Source organism: Oryx dammah, unplaced genomic scaffold (assembly GCF_014754425.2).
Source record: "Oryx dammah isolate SB20612 unplaced genomic scaffold, SCBI_Odam_1.1 HiC_scaffold_25, whole genome shotgun sequence".
Taxonomy (NCBI): Eukaryota; Metazoa; Chordata; class Mammalia; order Artiodactyla; family Bovidae; genus Oryx; species Oryx dammah.
Window position 1 is genome coordinate 102,577,134 of NW_024070209.1, and position 18,306 is coordinate 102,595,439.

At 67.2% G+C, this 18,306-nt stretch overlaps 2 protein-coding genes across 4 annotated transcripts; both read right to left on the reverse strand.

Moving 5' to 3' along the window:
• Window positions 1-2,693: 2,693 nt before the first annotated feature.
• DNLZ (DNL-type zinc finger) lies at window positions 2,694-5,181 on the reverse strand. Its single transcript, XM_040225525.1, has 3 exons — window positions 4,914-5,181; window positions 4,330-4,469; window positions 2,694-3,621 (listed from the first exon to the last, which is right to left on the reverse strand). The coding sequence occupies exons 1-3, from the start codon at window positions 5,112-5,114 to the stop codon at window positions 3,453-3,455; spliced, it is 510 nt and encodes a 169-aa protein (XP_040081459.1). The 5' UTR covers window positions 5,115-5,181; the 3' UTR covers window positions 2,694-3,452.
• A 170-nt stretch (window positions 5,182-5,351) lies between these two features.
• On the reverse strand, window positions 5,352-17,473 carry CARD9 (caspase recruitment domain family member 9). 3 transcript variants are annotated; one of them, XM_040225520.1, is made up of 14 exons: window positions 15,962-17,473; window positions 14,929-15,053; window positions 10,972-11,157; window positions 10,651-10,788; window positions 9,782-10,086; window positions 9,521-9,700; window positions 9,292-9,435; window positions 9,050-9,175; window positions 8,152-8,343; window positions 7,755-7,796; window positions 7,431-7,479; window positions 6,182-6,258; window positions 5,636-5,718; window positions 5,352-5,549 (listed from the first exon to the last, which is right to left on the reverse strand). In XM_040225520.1, the coding sequence occupies exons 2-14, from the start codon at window positions 14,963-14,965 to the stop codon at window positions 5,450-5,452; spliced, it is 1,659 nt and encodes a 552-aa protein (XP_040081454.1). In that variant the 5' UTR covers window positions 14,966-15,053; window positions 15,962-17,473; the 3' UTR covers window positions 5,352-5,449. The 3 variants fall into 3 exon arrangements, 2 of the variants coding, with proteins under 2 accessions (XP_040081454.1, XP_040081455.1); XR_005718489.1 differs by lacking the exons at window positions 14,929-15,053; window positions 15,962-17,473 and adding an exon at window positions 12,360-12,662 and having other exon boundaries at window positions 6,667-7,479; XM_040225521.1 differs by lacking the exons at window positions 14,929-15,053; window positions 15,962-17,473 and adding an exon at window positions 12,360-12,635.
• Between the last annotated feature and the right edge of the window lie 833 nt (window positions 17,474-18,306).

Consider the following 18,306-nt stretch of genomic DNA (forward strand, 5'->3'; position numbering starts at 1 on the left):
AGCCCGGGCCCTGCATGGAAGGCTTCATTCCAGGAGGCCACTTTGACTGGACGGTCCGGTGGGTCCACACAGTGAAGCCCTGGGGCTTCTGTGCCACCGGGGGACGGGGAGAGATCTTGGGGACACAGTGTGGCAGGTGGTTGGGGTGTGTGCTGCACCCCTGGCCTTGACCCAGCACCCTGCTGGGAGCCCCACCACCTCCCCACTTGCAGGAAGGGGTGCTGACCAAGGGCAGATGGAAACGGGGGCCGGCCTGGCTCCCTGCCTGCATCTCTGGGCCCTAAGTCTTGGCCACAGATGTGGTGTTCTGGAGCCTTCAGCACCTAGGCCTCAGGCCAGGCTGACTAGAGCCCACTCCCCCAGCTGAGACCTTGGTCTACTCAGGGACCCTGCCCAGAGATAAACGTGTGGGCTCCTCTGGTGTTCAGAGGGAGAAAGTGTTCCCAGAGCCAGGGCAGGGATCTACTAGGCCAAGGCCGAGGGCCCACCGTAGGGGGTTGAGCAGGAGGCCGGGAGCAACAGGAGACTTCTGCCCAGAGGAGCCCTCTGGGACAGGCGAGCCACCCTGGAACGCAGGGGACCCCCCGCCCCGGTGGTCCTGACAGTACTCCAGCAATGGGATCCCCCGGGGTCAGGGGAGCCTGAGGGGTCCCAGGCTGCGTCCAGGAGGCTTCGCGGGAGTGGGGCTCACCAGACCCCCGGGCACTGGAGCCCAGCACTCGGGCACCGGCAGGGCCCTGGCACAGCATCCATCCCTCTGGCTGCATCTGAAGCCGTGGGTGCCAGGACTGCAGGAGGCGGGAGCTGGGATAGGACAGTCCTGCACTCCAGCCTCGAGGAGAGGAACCCTCTCCCCACGGGGCACAGCCACAGCAGCATCAGCAGGAGGCCCTACCCCAGAACAGGGCCCCAGACCACCAGGTGGCGCCAGCCTGGTGCAGCCACCCCAGTGGGCCCGGTCAGACCGCCCACTCACCAAAGCACTCCAGCCACGGATGCCAGCAGCACGGTGCCCAGCCGAGCCTCGGGGGCAGCAGCCAGCCCGCCAGGTGCTGAGGCTCCGTCTTGGCTGCTCCCCTCCAGGTTCCAGCAGCCTGCAGAGCTGTGGCCCACCTGCCTAACACCCGACGGCCACCTCGGAGCAAGGGAGATCAGCAGCCCTGCCCGACGCCACGCCCCCCCCCCACCGCGGTGGCCAGCCCGGCGAAGGGGCCTGGGAAGGCGCCACTGAGGAAACCAGCCTGGGGATAGGGGAGCGGGCACGAGAGGCCTCTCCCTTCGGCTCAATGACCCACTGCTCCCTGCCCCCCAACGCTGGCCACAGCAGGCCAGACAGCGAGGGGGGCACCCACAGGGGGTGGACAGGCGGGGGATGGCTAGGAGGAACCGGGCTGGAGGGAAAAGTGTGGGCAAAGCCTGCGGGGGGCGTGGGGGGTGGTCAGAACGCTCTGATGGAGGAGAAAAGGCAGGGAGAGGGAGGGAGAGGCCCCCACGGGGAAAAGCGAGCCCTCCCCAACTCCCAGAGAATTCTCAGCACCCGGGAAGCCTGGCACTCAGCCGGCAGGAACACAGGGGCACCGAGTCTCAGCGGCTCCCAGCCAGGTCAGGATGCTAAAGGCTCTGGGCAGTCCTGCAGGAAGAAGGTTGTCTGATGGCCTGGAAGCCAGCATTCCCAAGCCAGCTGTCCTCAGAGGCTTTCTACGTCCAGACCACACCTGGAGGATTACGGGACCACCAGAGGTTGGCCCAGACACTCGACTCCCTAGCGTGACGCTTTGGGGCTTCCCTGGCGGCTCAGCTGGTAGAGAATCGGCCTGCAAGACAGGAAACCTAACTGAGGCTTTGGAGAGGGTCCTGGCCTGGGGTGAGAGAGGGAAGAGAGCCAGGCGCCTTGCGAAGGGACAGCAGGGTGGCAGTGGCCAGACTGTGGTGAGGCCAGCGACCGGGGACAAGGCCGCTCAGAGCCACTGATCTCACAGGCAACCCGGGGGGTGCCGGGGTCAGTCAGGAGGCAGGGGGAGGAAAAGGGCAGGGCCTTTTCTGGGGTTTCCAGGGGGAAGCACAGTGAGACAGGACCAACACGCTTGCCCCGCCAGTGCAGAGGCTTTTAGTGGCTCTGGGCGTGGGGGCCACCCCGAGTTGTCTGGAGCCTGCCCTGGGTGCACTCGCCCTACTGTCCCCAGGACCTGCCCTGCCCTCCAGGCTCAGACCGACGAGCTCAGGGTTGGAAGGCAGACAGGAAAGGACATGGCAAGTAAACGTGTCCAAACTGCCCAGGAAAGGAAGGTCTGCGCTGGGGGCACTCATGGGGTCTGCTCTGTGCTCTCACAGTCCAGTCGGCTCCCTGGGCCTCCCCAGATCGGCTCCCAACCCTCCGCGGGCAGCGAAGTCCTGCCCCCACGCTGCTGCTCCAAGGCCAGAGGTCCCTCAGGGCCTTCGTGGAGAAGCAGGCCTGGGGGCTGGCTCAGCCTCCAGGACTGACTCTGCAAATGTCACAGGAGGTTCTGGGCGGGATAATAGGGGGTTGTTCACCACGGGAAGGACGGGGCGGGTAATCAAGGCAGAGCACGGGCTGCCATCTCCCAGAGAACAATGCCCAGGCCCGTGCCCACGGGGGCGGCTGTCAGGAGCTCGGATCCTGCAAGACTGTGACTGGTGATTAATGCTGAAGGTCACACAGCCCAGGGCACTTCTGGAAATAAACACGCTTTCATAAACACAGGAACATCCTGAGAAGGTAGTCAAGCTAGGCTGGGAGACAAATCGCACAGCCTGGGGGCGGGGGGCCATGCACACGGCAGCCCCAGCCCCCATACTGCTTGCCACCGCGGCTGCCCGGCTCGTCTGCGGCACGGGGAGCAGCCTGGTTGGCTGACTTTGGCTGATGGCCAAGGGTCAAGGCCGAGGTTGGCACCAGCTCACAGGTGCGTCCAGGCGGCACAGAAGGACGTGTGGGGCCTCCTTGTGCGTGGCCAGAGGGGCAGGACCCACGGTGGGACTTTCGCCCCTCAGCAAGAACAGCGGCTGACTGGCCATCAAAGTCGGGGCCTGACATTTGGGGCAAGGCTGAGCCACCCTGCGCCTGAGTCCCGTCTTTCCGTCTGTAACTCCTGACAAGGTGGCACTGTGAGCATCTTCAGAAGATAGGAAGACAGAGGCTCAGAGAGGCAAAGCGACCTGCCCAAGGCCACCCAGCCGCAGCCCTGTGGGGGGAGGGGAAGGGCTCAGACTGCAACATCCAGCCCCTCCCCACTCAGATGCGGCCTCCAGCTGCAGAAGGCCCCAGCTCACAGCCTGGAGGGCGTGCTTGTGACTCACTCTGACTGCAGAGGCAGGGATGACAGGAGAGCCCCAGGTCCCAGCGTCTGCAGTGAAGTCTGTTTATTGATAGAAAACAGGTGCATCCAGAGTGGCCCAGGGCTGGAGCACCCTTCTCCAAGGCAGAAGACGGGTCAGCTAGGCTCCGTCTTGCAGGGCTGGGTGGGATCCTGGTCCTCAGCCCCTTCCGCAGCAGTGGTGGATTTGGGAGGCCCCGCAGCCTCTAAAAGGAGCTCCAGGGCCCCCTCACCAGCCACTCGGTGTACCTTCTCCCCTCTGGCTGCCAGGATTTCTTCAATATTCCTGAGAAAGAGAGAGGTGCTGTGATGCTTCTTGGCCGTTTTGCATCTTGGACCCTCGAGGGCACCCCAGGCCAAGCTCAAGTGTGTGGGTCCTGTACTGGTGTGGCACCAGGGCCACCCAGTCAGGAGCCCCCTGAACACCATCCCTCACTGTGCACCGCCCCTCACTGAACACCGCCCCTCACTAAACACTGCCTCCATGAGGGGGCGTGGCTGACGCTGCAGGACCAGAGCCCCCAACCACAAGGTGCATGCTAGGACCCGGGCACATACTTAGGAAGGAGCGCCTTGTAGGGTGAAGGAAGGAACCACAAAGCAAAAGGTAAGCTGTCAACCTAGTCTGATCCCTCCTGTTGGGGAGCGGGGGGGGGGGGGGGGGGGGGCTGACATGTTACCAGGTCCTGCTGCCCCTGAGGCTAGTACTGACAGCAGAGGTCAGGCAGTGAAGCAGGACCAAGGGGGGATGGCCTAGGGCAGAAGATCGCATACTTGGGGCATACTTCCACCAAAAAGTTATCATGGTTCATCTGAATTTCAAGCTCAACGATGCATTTCTTGACAAGGAAGCTGAGCTATAGAGATAGGCTCTGTAATCTTCATTAGAAGGACGGTGCCCCAGGGACGGTGGGTGGGGCCACAGACTCAGGAGGGACTAGGCTAGCCCTGGGATACAGGCCTCTGTCCTCAGCCCTGCCCAGGCAGGCCTCACCTCTTCCCATCCAGGTCCGAGAACCAGCCCAGGTTGTCGGCGATGATGTGGTGGTTCTGGCAGCCGGGGCAGGTCACGATGACCACACCCTGGTGATAAGCGAGCTTGGAGATGCGCTTCGAGGACCTGGTCCCACAGACCTTGGGGAGATTCCAAAGTGAGGCCCTCCACACGGCCCCGCCCCTCCCAGAACTGATAGCCCCGCCCCTCCCGGAAGGCTTAGCCCCACCTCCGGAAGGATCTGTCACCCAAGTGATAGCCCCACCCCTTCTGGAAGGCCCCGCCCCATATTAGCCCCACCTCCGGAGGGATCCGCCCCCACTGGTAGCCCCACCCTCCTGGAAGGCCCCGCCCCAGCTTAGCCCTACCTCCGGAAGGATCCGCCCCCACTGGTAGCCCCACCTCTTCGCGCGTCCCCGCCCTCTCCCAGATGGATCCACCCTCGAATGATAGCCCCACCCCTTCAGGGAGGTCCCGCCCCCTGTGGATAGCCCCACCCTCCCTCGCCGTTCCACAGCACCGTCGCGCGCCAGATGCGGACCCGCGCCCTCCGACCCCGGGCACCGCCCCCGCCACGGGCCCACCTTGCAGGTGTAGACAAGCTGGTAGTGCGCCGGCCCGGGTCCCGGCTCGGAGCTCAAGCGCCGCCAGCCCCACCCCCAGGCCCGCCTTGTCCCCGCGGCCTGCAGGCGGACCCGGAGACCCCATAGCCACCTCGGGCCGGGCCCGCGGGGCCGCGCGCGGCTCAACAGTATCGGCACGTGGCTCAGCGCCGCCCGTAGCATGCCGCCCTCCGGCCGCCCCGCCCCGCTACCATCTTGGAAGCGGGCTGCGGCGGAAGCGACCCTCCCCGGCTTCCGGCGCCGGTGGGCGGGCAGTGCTCTGCTGCCCCCTGGCGGCCGGCGGCGCGCTCTGGACCGAGACCACTGGAGGCGGCAATGTCCGGACCGCGGTAGTTTATTGACAAAGTTGCACTTTAAGGTCGCGGCACGTGTGCGCGTCACCCAGAACCCGCCCGTGGTCACCCAGAACCCGCCCGTGCTCGCCGACGAAGAGGCGGCCTGGGGGGCGGGGGGCGCTCCCCGCTCCCGCGACGGGGAGGGCTGGACGAGTGGGCCGGCTAGGCGCCCTCGGTGTCGGTGTTGTCGCTGCCCGTGGTGTTCTCTCCGTCTGCCTCCCCCTGCCGCGCGCCGAGCTGCATCTTCCGGAGGGCCCGCTTCCTGCGGGAGACCCAGACAGCGCAGGCAGGCGCGGGCTCGCACGAGGCCCCCGCCCGCAGCCCCAACCACCGCCCGCGCGGGCCCACCTGCGGTAGTTCTCGAAGCTCTCCTTGAGGCGCCGCCGGCCCTTCTCCTTCTCTGGGGGCTCCCGGCCGTTCAGTCCTGCGTCCTGGAGGAGGGGCGAGGCTCGGACTCTGGCCGGCGCCCCTGTGGGCCCCACTCCCGGCCCTGGGGCTGCGCACTGGGGACCAGGTCGGCGGGGTGCGCTGTCCCTCTTTTCAGATGACACGACGGGCCCGGGGACCCACGGCTCCAGGCCAGGGTTCCTTCCACTACAGTGTCTGGGGTGACCCCTTTTGTTGTCAGGCTCAGTGCAGTGGACAGGGAGGCCGAGTTCCACTCACTTAACGCTGAGCCCTGTCCAGAAGACTGGACTGCTCCCTGCCCCCTGCCCTGCCTTGTCCACAAATGGAGGAGCCTCAGCTTCACTTCACTTTCCAAACACCCACACCCCAGGAGCCCGTGGGCAGAGTCTGGGCTCAGCCCGCAGACATCCAGGTGGAGGAATCACTCTCCAGAGTCCGGGCTGAGAACCTCCCCAGGGGCTTCCCGGGGGCCCCAGGCAGCCTTACTTCTGGGGTCAGCGACAGCTGTTCCTCCTGCAGAGACACAGACGGCTGCTCCGGGCTCTCCCCGATGGCCAGGCTGCCTGGAAGGGAGAGTGCCTGTCCGTCCTGGCCAGCGGCCAGGGTCATGCTGGCTGGTACCTCTTACCTCCTCAGCCTGGGCCAGCCCTGTGCCACCTCCTGGGTCCTCACTTGGACCTGCCTGGATTCCCATTGTGTAGACACGGGGACTCAAGTTCACTTCTCACCCCCCGAGTAGACGGCTCAGGTGCCCTGGGAGCAGGGGCTGAGGTCTGAGGGCTCCCTCCATATCTGGAAGGGCCCAAGGCTCAGGACCCTCAGGAAACATGCTCTGATGGGCTGGCCACAGTGGGGGCCAGGTATGGATCCCAGGTCTCAGGAACATGGTGGTGGGAGCAGCCCAGGCCCAGGTCTTCCCCAGAAACTCACACCTTTCCCTCCTCCTTGGCCTCTGACCCAGCCTGCCCCACCTTCTGCAAGGGGCCATGCCAGCCCAGGGTTGGGGCTCCCAGGCTGGCTGGCCAGTGGCCTTCACTGCCCACTCGTGGCCTGTGGGTCCTTCCTGCCCGTCCCCACGTGGGGGCTCGGTGGCTTCAAGCTTGCGTCTTTGGGCGGCAGCGGAGGGAGCAAGTCCTCACTTCTCCATTTGCTGCCTCCTCTTCCTCTTTCGGCGTGCCCCCAGCAGCTGGGGTCTGACGCTGAGGAAGTCTGTCTGGCTTCACACGCTACCTCTGCGGTAGCGCCCCTCCCCCCACCCCGCCCCCACCCTCCCAAATTCCCATCTGACACCCAGCTGCGGAGCCAGCCCCTATCATCCCCTCGGGGCCACCCCACACCCTGGGTCCAGGCAGGCAGAGTGATCCCGCCTCCGCCGCCTGAAGCCCCCAGTGCGGTCACCCGGAGCTGTACCCCCTTCCCTGTCTATTCCCACTTCTTGGCAGGCCGCACCTGGGCAGCGGCCACAGCCCCGCTCCCTGCTCCGGACAGCGGGTGCCCCTCCTCAGCATTCCCGGGCCGAGTGGAAGCTGACAGCCTGGGCCCAGGCTCAAATGGGGCTCCTGTCTGCTTTCTGGGGGTTGCTCATCCTCTGTGCCCCAGTGTGCCCATCTGTGTAGTGAGGCATGAAGGTCCTGTGGCCAGGGCTGGGGTGCGCGAAGGTCGAGACAGGAGCCAACTTGCCACCACGAAGAGGCCTTGGTCAGATTCCTCCGGGACAGGCCGCGGGCCTCCTCACCTTTGTCTGAGAGCTGAGTATCCTCCTCCAGGTCCTGAGGGGGCGACAACTTCCCAAGAGACATAGGGCGATCAGACCGCCGCCCTGCCGGGAGCGGACCTGGCCATCCACGCTGCCCGCCCCAGGCTGCTGTCCCCACCACCGTCCCCCAGTGCCAGCCTCTCAGGGAGGGACCTATGCTGCCCAAGTGGGCACAGGGCAAAGGGCAGGCAGTGCATGGCCAAGCTCCCAGAGCTTCGCATACAGGACTGTGGTCTGGCGGAGGCTGTGGCCCGGAGCGTCCGGTGAAGCCCGCGTGGGCCTGACCTGCAGAGTCACGCTCACCTCCTCGGAATTCCTGGGTGAGCTGTCCTCCAGGTCGGAGCTCTGCGGTCACAGAATAGGGGTCCATAAGCAGGCTGTGAGGGAACCAAGCCACTCCTGGGCGTGGGGTGGGGTCCGGAGCTGGGCCCCCCACCAAGGAAGCCCCTCCCAGCTGGGCCTGGCCAGAACGCGCCTCCCTCCCCGCTCACCGTGCCTGGCCCTGAGCTGCACCAGCCCTGCAGCAACCCTCCAGGGGGCTCAGCAAGGAGCCAACCTTCCGGAGGGAGGAGGGGCTCAGGAAGGGCCAGGGACCTCCTCCAGGACACACCTGCTCCTGCGGGGCCGCACCCCTCCGCCCCCTCCCGCCCCCACCCCGTGGCAGGGCCGACCCCGCGGAGGCCTGCCGGGGGAGGCCCACCAGGACGAGCACGTCCAGCTGCTGCCGCCGGAGCTTGCCCTCCACGGCCAGCAGCTGGCCCTCACGCTGGAACAGCTGCAGCTGGAGCTCATCCACCTTCTCGCTCAGCTCGCGGACCTGCTTCCGCAGCGCGTCCTTGTCCTGCAGGCTGCGTGCGTGCTGCGCGTGCAGCTCCTCCCGCATCAGGGTGGCCTGCGGGGCAGAGGGGGCAGGGCAGCTGTCAGGAGGGGGATCCTTGCTGAGCCTCCTTGTGAGCGTGGCCTGGCCCCATGCCCCAGGACACACACACAACGCACACCCCACCTGGCTTTCATTTCCCCTCCTGATCTCTCACTTCTCAGCAGAGTTTGATTTCTAGCAACGCTCCCGGGAGAATTTCCAGCAACGAGGCTGCGGAGGGGCCAGCGGCGGCCCCTTCCCCTTTCTTCCCTGAGGATAGCTCTCACGTTTGGGGCATGTTAAACATGACCCAGGCTCACGATGGGAAGTGTGGGCCGTTCAGAAAACATGAAGGAGATGACTGTCTCCCCCCGAAGGGCCCCGGCCACCCTGCCCCCATGTTTCCTGTTGTACGGGCGCGCTTGACACCGAGAACACGATCGTGGACAGCTGTGTGATGTTCTTCAGAGCGAACATCCCACGCTTTCTCACGCCCACCCTCCTCAGTGGGGACGCTGAGGTCAGCCCAGGCAGCCAGCCCGAAGTGACCAGCCAGGGAGGCCATGGCTGCGGGAAGACTTGGAGGAAGCCAGCCTCTGTCTCCGGTGACGATCCAGGAAGCTAAGCCACACACTCCTGTGTCAGCGCTCACGACTTTGAACGAGCAGGAACTGCTTCTATCAGCTCATCGAAGGCTACACAGACGCCCGCCTCCCCCGGAAGGCTGGCGAGGCCCTACCTGGTCCCTCTCGGCGGCGACCTCCTCCATCTGCCGTAGGATGGCTTCAGTGCGGTCCTTGTACATCTTGGAGTCCCTCCGCAGGGCCAGGCAGTGCAGCTCCAGCGTCTCCTTCTCCTCCGCGCTCTACAGAAGATGCCAGCTAGCCCCACCGCCCGCGGCCCCACTGGCCGGGCTGGAGGGCAGCTCCGGGCCGCGGCTGGGCCCCCGACAGCACCCCCACGTGAGGCCCTGCCGCCTACCCGGGTGCATAGGGCCTCGGCCTGGCGCAGGTCCCTGCGCAGGGAGAAGATGGTGGCAGCCTGCTGCTGGAGGTCCCGCTGCGCCCGCTGCCAGTCCTCCTCCGGCACCTGGACGTGCGGGCGGCCCTGGTCCGGCTTCCCCTCCTGTGGGTGCGAGGGAGGAGGGTGGGGAGGCGACGGGCCCGGCTCCCCGCCAGCCCCGGCCGCCGCCGCCAGCCCCGGGGCCCACCTGCACCGAGGCCTCCAAGCCCTGCACGCGTGCCTGCAGCAGCGCCTTCTCCTGCTGCAGCTCCCAGAGCAGCTCCTGGCTGGGCCGCAGCTCCATGGCGTGCCTGAGCTTCAGCGTGTGCTTGCGCTCCACCCTGCAGTCGTCTTCCGCCTTCATGAGGCTGTGCTTCAGCCGGTCGATCTGGGGGGAGTGGGGGGTTGCTGTCAGGGCCGGCCAGGGGGGGGCCCTGCCCCACACCACCCCCCCCCCCGCCCCGGGCACCTCCAGCAGCAGCCCGCGGTGCCCTGTGAGGGCCGCGTCGCGCTCCTCGCTCTGGCGGGCCAGGCGCAGGGCCAAATCATAGTTCTCGTCCTTGCAGCGCTGGAGCTCGCGGCTGCCCGCCTCGCAGGCCTCCTTGAGACGCTGCACGCGCTCCTGGAGCTTGCGCAGCAGGCTGTCCTTCACGCGCAGCTCCTCGGCGAGATCGTCCCTGGAGCCCAGCAGGGCCGTCAGCTCCTGTACCTTCTTCTGCAGCTTCATCACCTCGCTCATCAGCAGCTGCGTCAGGCCTGACTCGCCGGAGGCGTCTGTGGAGCGGGCAGGATCAGACAGCACGCCCCTTCCAGGGCCCCCACTCGAGGACCGAGCGGCTCTGGGGCGGCTTGGCCAAGGGGTCAGCTCCCTGCCCAGGGGATGAACTGAGGCGCGGGCTCACCTCCGGGCCCTGTTCCCACCCACCCCACCGATCCCACCAGGGCAGGATGGCCCGGGGTCTGGGCATCCATCCCTCTCTAATTCTGTTGTCGTCTTGGTTGAGAGGTGGGACGACGTGACTCGGGGCCACCCTGCTGGCTTCTTGGGCAGGGCTTCGGCGAAGTCAGAGGGCCTTCTGGGCAGAACGGGCTCTGGGCCAAGCATCAGCCTGTGCCTCCCCCTTCCCACAGGCCCCAACCTGGGGCTTGGGCTCCCTTTCCTGCAGCCTCTGCCCCTCCACGAGCTCAGGACGGCCGGATGGGAAGGACGCCCACACAGGGACGGAAGCTGGCAGCTTCCCACGCGAGGCTCACTCCTTTCCTTTCCCCCGCGGTTTACCCATCAGGGGACCAGGTTTCCCCGCCCCTCGCGCCCCTAGGCCTGCACCCACCGCTCACCGATGATCATGGAGAAGACGCGGGTGGGCTCCTTGCCCGTGACCTTCCTGTAGAGCTGCGGGTAGTACAGCTCCAGGCTCTCGAGGAAGGCCACGTAGCCCTTGTGGCCCGTCCGCTGTAGGATGTCCAGGAGCACCCCTGTGACCCAGAGAGGATGCCCGTGGTGGCCCACGAGGCTGCAGCGGGGGCCAGCCTGGCCCCACCTCGGGGCGCTCCTGGGGGCGCCTGCCTCGCGGGGAGTGGGCCTAGTGGCAAGCACGCGGGGCCGGAGGCGGGGGTGGGGTGGGGGGGGCCCAGGGTGCGGCCGCCCGCGGCACTGACCCGCTCTCCGTCTGCGGGTGACCAGGCTGGGGTCACTGAGCACCTGCTCCTCGTCGTCGGGGCTCAGCACCTTGCACTGGCGCAGGTAGGGTGTCAGGCGGGCGGGGTCGATGGCGGAGACGAGCCGCACTCGGAGGCCCTCCAGGGCGCTCCAGCACGCGTCCTCGTTCTCGTAGTCGGACATGGCTGGGAGGAGGCAGCCGCTGCTGAGCTGCGGGCCCCACCGGGGCCCAGGCCGGCCCTCTCGGCCACGGGAGCCCAGCCCAGGCGTGCGAAGAAGGGAGAAGGTCCACTGCTGCCGTTGACTCGCCCAGCCCCTCCCCCCCGCCTCCCAGGCCCTGCTGCCGACCCTCCAGGCGCCCTGGGCTTTTTCTCCCAAAGGACCCTGATAAGCGTCGGGGATGGCGTGGAGACGCTCCAGGATCAGGGTGGTGTCTAGGAGGACACAGTTGGCAGCCTTGCGGCCCTCCTCTGGCTCTGCCCAGCCCCCCAGGACACCCCAAGTGCGGAGGGGGCTGGTGGGAGGCATGTGAGGGAGGGGGCCAGTGCCAGGGCATCCGGGCCCCAGGCTGTGCTGCGGGACTTCCTCCTTGCCCGCGGGACAGCGGCCCTCACATCCCATCCTCCCGGCCTCCCTTCTTCCGGTGGCTGGTGATGCAACGATTGCCCAGCAGCTGCTGGGCCGTTCCCACCCCAGGTCAGGCTTGGCGACGCGGTGCCCTCCGAGAAGAGCGACTGTGGATGGCCTGCTGGAGGGTGCAGGCCCCGGGCCCCAGCCATCTGGGCTCCTCTCCGCTTCCCAGAGAGGCCTCACGCTTGGGGGCTGCCCAGCCAGCTCTCCACCAGGAGACGCCCCCTACGCCGGAACAGCCCACTGTTCCTCCCTCCTGCACCGCGTCCAGGAGACCCCCTCTCCAGGGCCGGGCTGAGCCAGGGGCAGCTGTGGGTTGCCTCCTCCCGGCGGTGCGGATGGAGACCCTGACCCCGCCACCTCCCGCTAAGCTTCCGATCCGTGGTGGTGAGGGAAAGACAAGCCTCCAGCTCACAGGGGCTGGGCCACACTCCTAGGGACGAGGGTGGCAGCGGGTTCGGGCTGCACCGCCTGCCCAGGGCAGAGGAGGTGCTGAATCAAAGCACCCGCAGGTCAGGGTCTCTGGAGCCCTGGGCCGGCCCCTGCCTGCCCACCCCTAAGTCCGTACATCCTGCCCCTGCCGACTCCCCACAGCTCCCTCTGTTGAAGCGACAGGCGGGCATAGGGTGGCGTGGCGCAGGGAGGGCCACAGAGCCAAGACCCCTGGTGCCCTGCTGGGTCTCTGCCCCACACCCCGTCCCCTGCCCTAGGCCCGAGCTGGGGCACCACCTGAAGGAAGGGCATTGGGTCAGCCTACCATGCATCCGCCTGGGGGGGTACCTGCACGCCTGTCTGCCTGATTCAGTGCCGGGTAGGAGGTGCCAGCTGCCAGGATAGAGGCGGGCAGAGCTGGGGGGAGAGCCCAGGCTGCACTTCCTGACGGGCCTGGCTCACCCCAGAGGCGGGGGGACCATACCCCCCCCCCCCGCCGCCTCCTGCTTCGACTGGAGCAGCGTCGCCGTGGGAGGCGGGGACAGGGAAGTGGAAGCTGCTGAGAGCCCCGGGTGGGAGAGCAAGCGAGCCAAGGTTCTCCCTGGGGCTGGATGAGGCCAAGCCACGTCCAGCCCACTGTGTTCCCGTAAGGACTGCAGCCTGGCGTCCGTGGCCGCCACGCTCGCCTCGCATCCCCGCCAGCCCCTGGGCAGCCTCGTCCACTCCCGGGAGCAGCCCTTCTCCACAACACGGGGGACGGTGACAGCCAGGCCCTGGGACGCAGAGCCCAGACCCCCCCCCCCACTGGGCCGGCCCTACTGGCTGAACCGAGAGCTGCCCGCTGCTGGGCTGAACACCAGCTTCGGGAAGGGGTCGAAGCTGCTGGCTTCCTGTGCTCACTTCCTGGGGGTCCTGAGCCTCAGCCCCCAGGGTTTCCTCTGCCTCCTGGCTGAGCAGGCTGATTCCTGGAAGTCCTGGTGGGCTCCCCTTGGGGGAGGGGAGGGGAGGGGAAGGGAGGGGACGGGAGGGGAGGGGTGGGGTGGGGGTGGAGGGTCCTCCTGGTGTAGGAGAGGTGCCAGCTGCGGCCCCAGCCCTGCACACCCGGCAGGCAGGCAGAGTGCCGGGCCTGGGCCCTCCGTGAGCTACTGTTCCCACTCTGTGCAATGAGGCTGTGGAGGGATCTTCCTCACCGTGTGCTTGAAAATTAACTATCTGGGAATCAAATAACAAATGTCTAACCCCCAGGTCAGAGAAAGTGACAAGGAAAAGTGGAATCAGTGACTTGAGGACTGGGCACCAACACACACAGCCGGGTGGGCGAGTCAGCCCGTGGCTGCGCCACTCATGGGGTCTGGGCGCGGAGGAAGGGGAGTCAGGTGACCCCGGGGACTGCTGTCTGGGGGGCGGGGGCAGGACACACGCTGGGCGCGTGCCCCGTTCCTCTACATGGGAACCTCCCGTGATAAGTGAAAGCAAAAGGAAGCGGTGTGTGAGAACAGAGCCCCCGGGAGAAACCGGAGCCTCGGAGGGTGTAACCAGACCCCCAAACCCAAGCTCCTTCAGGCAGAGGGCAGAGAGGGCGCGAGGCTCCTGCTAAAGAAATGCCTGCACAAAATCACAGGAGCGCTGGCCTGTGGCTACCATTCAGGCTGCCGGGGGGGCCTGTGGGCAGCCAGGCAGCCACAGGTTCTGGGACCCGCCTGTGCGGTCTGGACAGCGGAGGAAGTGGCTCGCCCTGCCCACGGTGGCACCAGGAGAGCCCTGAGCCCCTGGGTGGGTGTGGGCTGCCCTCTGCCTGGAGCCAGGAGCAGGAAGACCTGTTCCTCCCCCATCCCAGGCCCCAGAGGCCCTGGGGGCAGGGGCTCTGCTCCGTGGACCCCAGGGCCCAGCTGGCATGTGCAGAACTGGATGAGATCCTAAGGAGTCCATGGATTGATTTTAATTACAAACAGGACATTTCTTTATTCCTTCCAGCATTCTGGGTGCCCTCGGGGACCAGCCGAGCCAGGACAACGTGCTGACTGCTGGCGGAACCCCCCTTCCCAGGTGGGCTTACCCAGGTCCAGCATGGGCGCCCCCCTTCCTGTCAGCTGCACCGGGTGGCCAGCCCTGGGCAGTCCTTGAACTTAAGAACACCCTTGTGACAGGGTGCTCTGACCCCAGCCGGACCCCACAGACAGCAAGGCAAAGGCGCAGTGCTGCCGTGGGGGGCCAGGCGGGAAGGAGCGAGGCGTGCTGCCCGCCTGCAGTCCGTGGAGGGGCCACGTGGAGGACACACCCTGGAGCCTGAGCGGGCCTGGTGCAGGTGGCCCCTCTGCAGTCCCCATCCACCCAGGGCCCCGTGCACTGCCCTCATCCATCCACTCCAGGACCAAGGACCTCCCGCAGCACGTCCACACTGCTCAGAGGCTGCAGTTCTTGCTTCTGCAAACATCCTCCTGGGCTTGAGTCTCAGTTCATGAAGACCCACCAGGCTGCGCCTACTTGGTCACGGAGGACCCTGCACCTGCCCGAAGGGCTCACATTCTGCGGGAGATAATGGACCCACATGGATGAACATCAGGTGTCAGGGAAGGGCAGGCACCATGAGGACAGCCGGGCCCTGGGACAGGGACGCTGTCTTACAACAGCTAGGGAAGGTGTCTGAGGAGCAGATCGCCAAGCAGGGCCGGATGGAGGGAGGGACAGGCCTCGCAGACGGGAAGAGGACAAGGCCAGACAGACGGCTGGCAGTGCCAAGACCTCGGGGCACAGGGGGGCCGGCCCCAGAGCAGCGGTGAAAGCAGGGGCGTGGAGCCGGGGAGGGAAGGGGGTGAGCGGAGGCCCATATGCCACGCCCGACCCCTCATGACAGCACTGCAGCCAAGGGGAGCTGGGGACGCCTGGGCACTCACCTCGCGGCTCGCTGCAGCCGCCGCCGCCTGCGGACATGCCTCAAGCGCCGTGTCTGCAGAATGTCTGGGTTGTCGGGGCTGTCCAGGCAGGAGGAGACAGAGCCCTGGCTGGGGTCTGGGGCTCCCTGAAATCCAGGGAGAAGACGAGAGTGACCTCCAGCCCAGACGGACGGGCAGTGAGGAGCAGGCAGCTCCTCAGACGTGTCCCCACTGGGGCTGAATGGGAGGCATTGTCTTCCTGGGGCCACGTGGGGCTCTGACTTCCTGCTGACCCCTCCTTTACTTGGGGACTCTGATCCCTGCTAAGCAGCCCCCCAAGAGCCAGCCTGCTATACCATGGTTCGCCCAGCTGAGCCAGGGGGCAGGGCCTGAGGGAAGCTGCTTATGCTGCTGGGGACAGGAGCTCTCCTACCCTTAGTATCTGGGGGCCAGCAGAGCTTGCCCTTTGCTTCAGACTGGAAGACCCTCCGGACTCCTAAGGCCGTGCTCCTGGGAAGGAAGTGGGCTGGGCCGAGCCTCGGGGGGCGTGGGGGGCCACAGATCCAGCAGCAAGCCTCACTGCTGTGGCCACCCCCACGTTGTGGGGACGGGCTGCTCCTGGGGGTTCTCTGGGAGGATTAATGCCCGCAAGGGACCTGAGGGCCCTCCGTGTCCTGAGGGGACCAGGGACTCCCTGGTGCACAGTGGCAGGAGACCCCTCCCTGTGTCTGTATCCAGGTTCTGTCTGGAAACAAAAGCTGCCTGGCTTCCACAGCTGAGAAGGCTGCAGACATGGACGTGCCCATGACCTCTCCAAGACACAGGTGGGGCATGCGTGTGCAGCAGGGTCACGGACAGAGCCCACTGCCTGCTAGCGCAAGCTGGGGCGGTAGGCCCCCCACCCCCCATGCTGGCAGTGAGGTTCACGCTGCCCAGAGGCCACAAGCGATGGGCGGCATGGCGTGGCCTCTTCCTCCTGAGGTCAGCCACGACCTCCCGTCGCGACCTCCCCCTGCTCTGAGCAGGCGAGGGCTCCATACCCATGACAGCCTACCTGGGCGGGGTCCCCGGGCTGCCCGTCGCTGTCACTGAGCTCTGGCTCCTCCGGGTCAAAGTCATCACTGTCCGTCTCAGGGTCAGGCCCGGTGCTTGCCGACAGGGTGGTGGGGACGCCGCGGGGGGATAGGGTGGCCAGGAGCGCGGGCAGGGTGAAGGTGGCCAGGAAGCGCGCCCGCAGAAGCAGGTAGGCCGGGCTGTCGTGAAGCCGCTCACGCACCCGCCCCAGCAAGGCCTGCAGGGCGCCGGCCGGCCCACCTGGTGCCAGGACCGCAGCCCCACGCTCCAAGTCCTTCTTGCGCAGCAGGAGGCCGGACAGTGCCCGCAGGCTGCACAGCGTGGGCGGCTGGTAGGCCAGCTGGCTCCCCAGGGCAGGCACGGGCACCCCTCGCTGCCCCCTCAGCCACTCCCGTGTGGCTGCCTCGCTCTCCTGCGAGAGGAGGCTCAGGCCCAGGGGCCCGCTCTCCAGCCCCAGCCAGGGTGGCAGGGGCTCCTCCAGGGCCAGAGACTGGGGCTCCCTGGGCCCTGAGGCAGCCCCTGGGGGCCCGTGCAGGGGCGGTGGGCTGCAGCTGGGGGGCCCAGTTGGCAGGTGGTGGGCCAGGGGTGTGTCCTGGGAGGGAGTCCTGGGTGCAGACGTCTCCCCAGCCACCAGGGCCTCCTCAGGGGAGGCGAGTCCCGCGAGGCCACAGGCCTCAGCCACCTCTGTGGGGCTCTCGCTCAAGGGCTCCGTCCTGCAGGGAGGCTCTGGCTCCAAGTCTGTGCTGGCTGCTGGTGGCCCAGGGTGGCTCCGGCTGGCTGGAGTCTCGGCGGGCGAGGGTGGCAGAGTCACCAACGGCTGCGTGGGGTCAGGAGCCCCTGTTGGCGTTGGCAGGCTTACCACGGCCTGCAGGGGTACCGGGAGCAGCCCCTGTGCCGTGAGGACCCAGGTGACGGGCAGAGGGGTGCTGGCCACCGTGGGTGTGCCCAGGGCTGGCGTCACGCTGACGGGCTGGACGGGGCTGGGGGCTGCGGGCAGAAGTGGGGGCGCTTCAGGCAGGCCCTGCTTCCGGGACATGGCAGGGGCCTGAGACTGTCCAAGAGCACTCAGCGGGCAACTTGCAGGAACCTGGCCAGGGGCCCTGGAGGTGGCCGGGCCAAGGGCAAAGGCGTGCAGAGTCAGGCCTCTCTCATCCTTGGCTGGCACCCAGGAGCCGGAAGCACTGGAACTGGTCACTGGAGGGCCTCCAGGCCCGGACAGCACAACTCTGGAGATGGAGGCGCCTGGGGGGGCCAGCGGCTGGAGGACCACAGGCGCAGAGACCAGCACCCGGGCCGAGAGGACGGCAGGGCCCTGTGCGGCCCTCCGGGCTCGGGCCTCCCGGAGCCGCTTCTCCTGAAGAAGCTCAGACACGGTCTTGGGCTTGGGCCGGGGTCTGCACGGAGCCGGGGCAGGCGCCTGCGGTGTGGACGCTGCGCGGCAGTCCTGTGGCCCTCTGCCCGCCTCAGGGCAGGTGCTCTGCTTCGCGGCCCCTTGAGTTGGGACGCTCTGGGTGAGGCAGCCTGGGGAGGACGGAAGGCACGCTGAGGCGTGTCTGGCGATGGGCCCTGTGTCCCAGGGAGGGGCCTGTGGGGCGGGGGCGGCTGCTGGGGCTACATCCAGGCTGAGGGCTGTCGATCTGCCTGCACACCCCAGACCACCCCTTGCCCCCATGCTCTGCCCCGTCCAGGGTGGGCCCAGCGGGAAGGCCAGCCCCTGATGACCTGTGCCTCCAACACACGAGGACTGCCGGCACCGTCACCCTGCTCACGGTCACCTCCAGGACCCGGGACCACTGCCTGATCCTGCTGGCATGGGGACAGGCAGCCACCAGTAGGAGGGGCCGTGCCCGATGCCCGGGCCCAGAGGGCGCTCCCGGCAGGCTGGGGAAGGCTGACTGCTCACGCCAGCCAGGCCGCCCCCTGAGGTGGGATTCAGAGAACCCCACAAGGTGCTGGAATGTAAAGCCTAGGAAAGGTCTAGACATAAACCACCCAGACAAAGGGAGGAGCAGGCGGGCAGTACCTGGGGCGCTGTGGGCACTCGAGGGTTCCTAGAAGAGAAAGCAGAGCAGTATCAGCGCCTCAGGGCAACCTCCACACCTTCCCATGGCGACCGAGGCTGCCTCTTGCCCCCACATGCGGGGCTGCCCGGCCTCTGGTCCCATGAGGCCATGCCAAGGCGTCCTTGGGCCTTGGGAGCATGCAAGTCGGTGGGGTCAGGGAGAGGCAGGGGGTCCAGTTGCTCAGGCGGGAGGGCACCGGGGCTCCAGGCCTGGACGGGGTGCCACAGAGCCGTGCCTGCTTCTCCGACCAGCAACGCTCTTC

Excerpts from the sequence above, each read along its gene's own strand:
- DNLZ (XM_040225525.1), bottom strand. The coding sequence starts at position 5,114 with ATGCTACGGGCGGCGCTGAGCCACGTGCCGATACTGTTGAGCCGCGCG. Across the intron at positions 4,470-4,913 it reads AGCTTGTCTACACCTGCAAG|GTCTGTGGGACCAGGTCCTC; the intron begins GTGGGCCCGTGG and ends AATCTCCCCAAG. Across the intron at positions 3,622-4,329 it reads TCGGACCTGGATGGGAAGAG|GAATATTGAAGAAATCCTGG; the intron begins GTGAGGCCTGCC and ends TCTCTTTCTCAG.
- CARD9 (XM_040225520.1), bottom strand. The coding sequence starts at position 14,965 with ATGTCCGCAGGCGGCGGCGGCTGCAGCGAGCCGCGAG. Across the intron at positions 7,480-7,754 it reads CACCCAGGAATTCCGAGGAG|TTGTCGCCCCCTCAGGACCT; the intron begins GTGAGCGTGACT and ends TCTCTTGGGAAG. Across the intron at positions 5,550-5,635 it reads AGCTTCGAGAACTACCGCAG|GAAGCGGGCCCTCCGGAAGA; the intron begins GTGGGCCCGCGC and ends GGTCTCCCGCAG.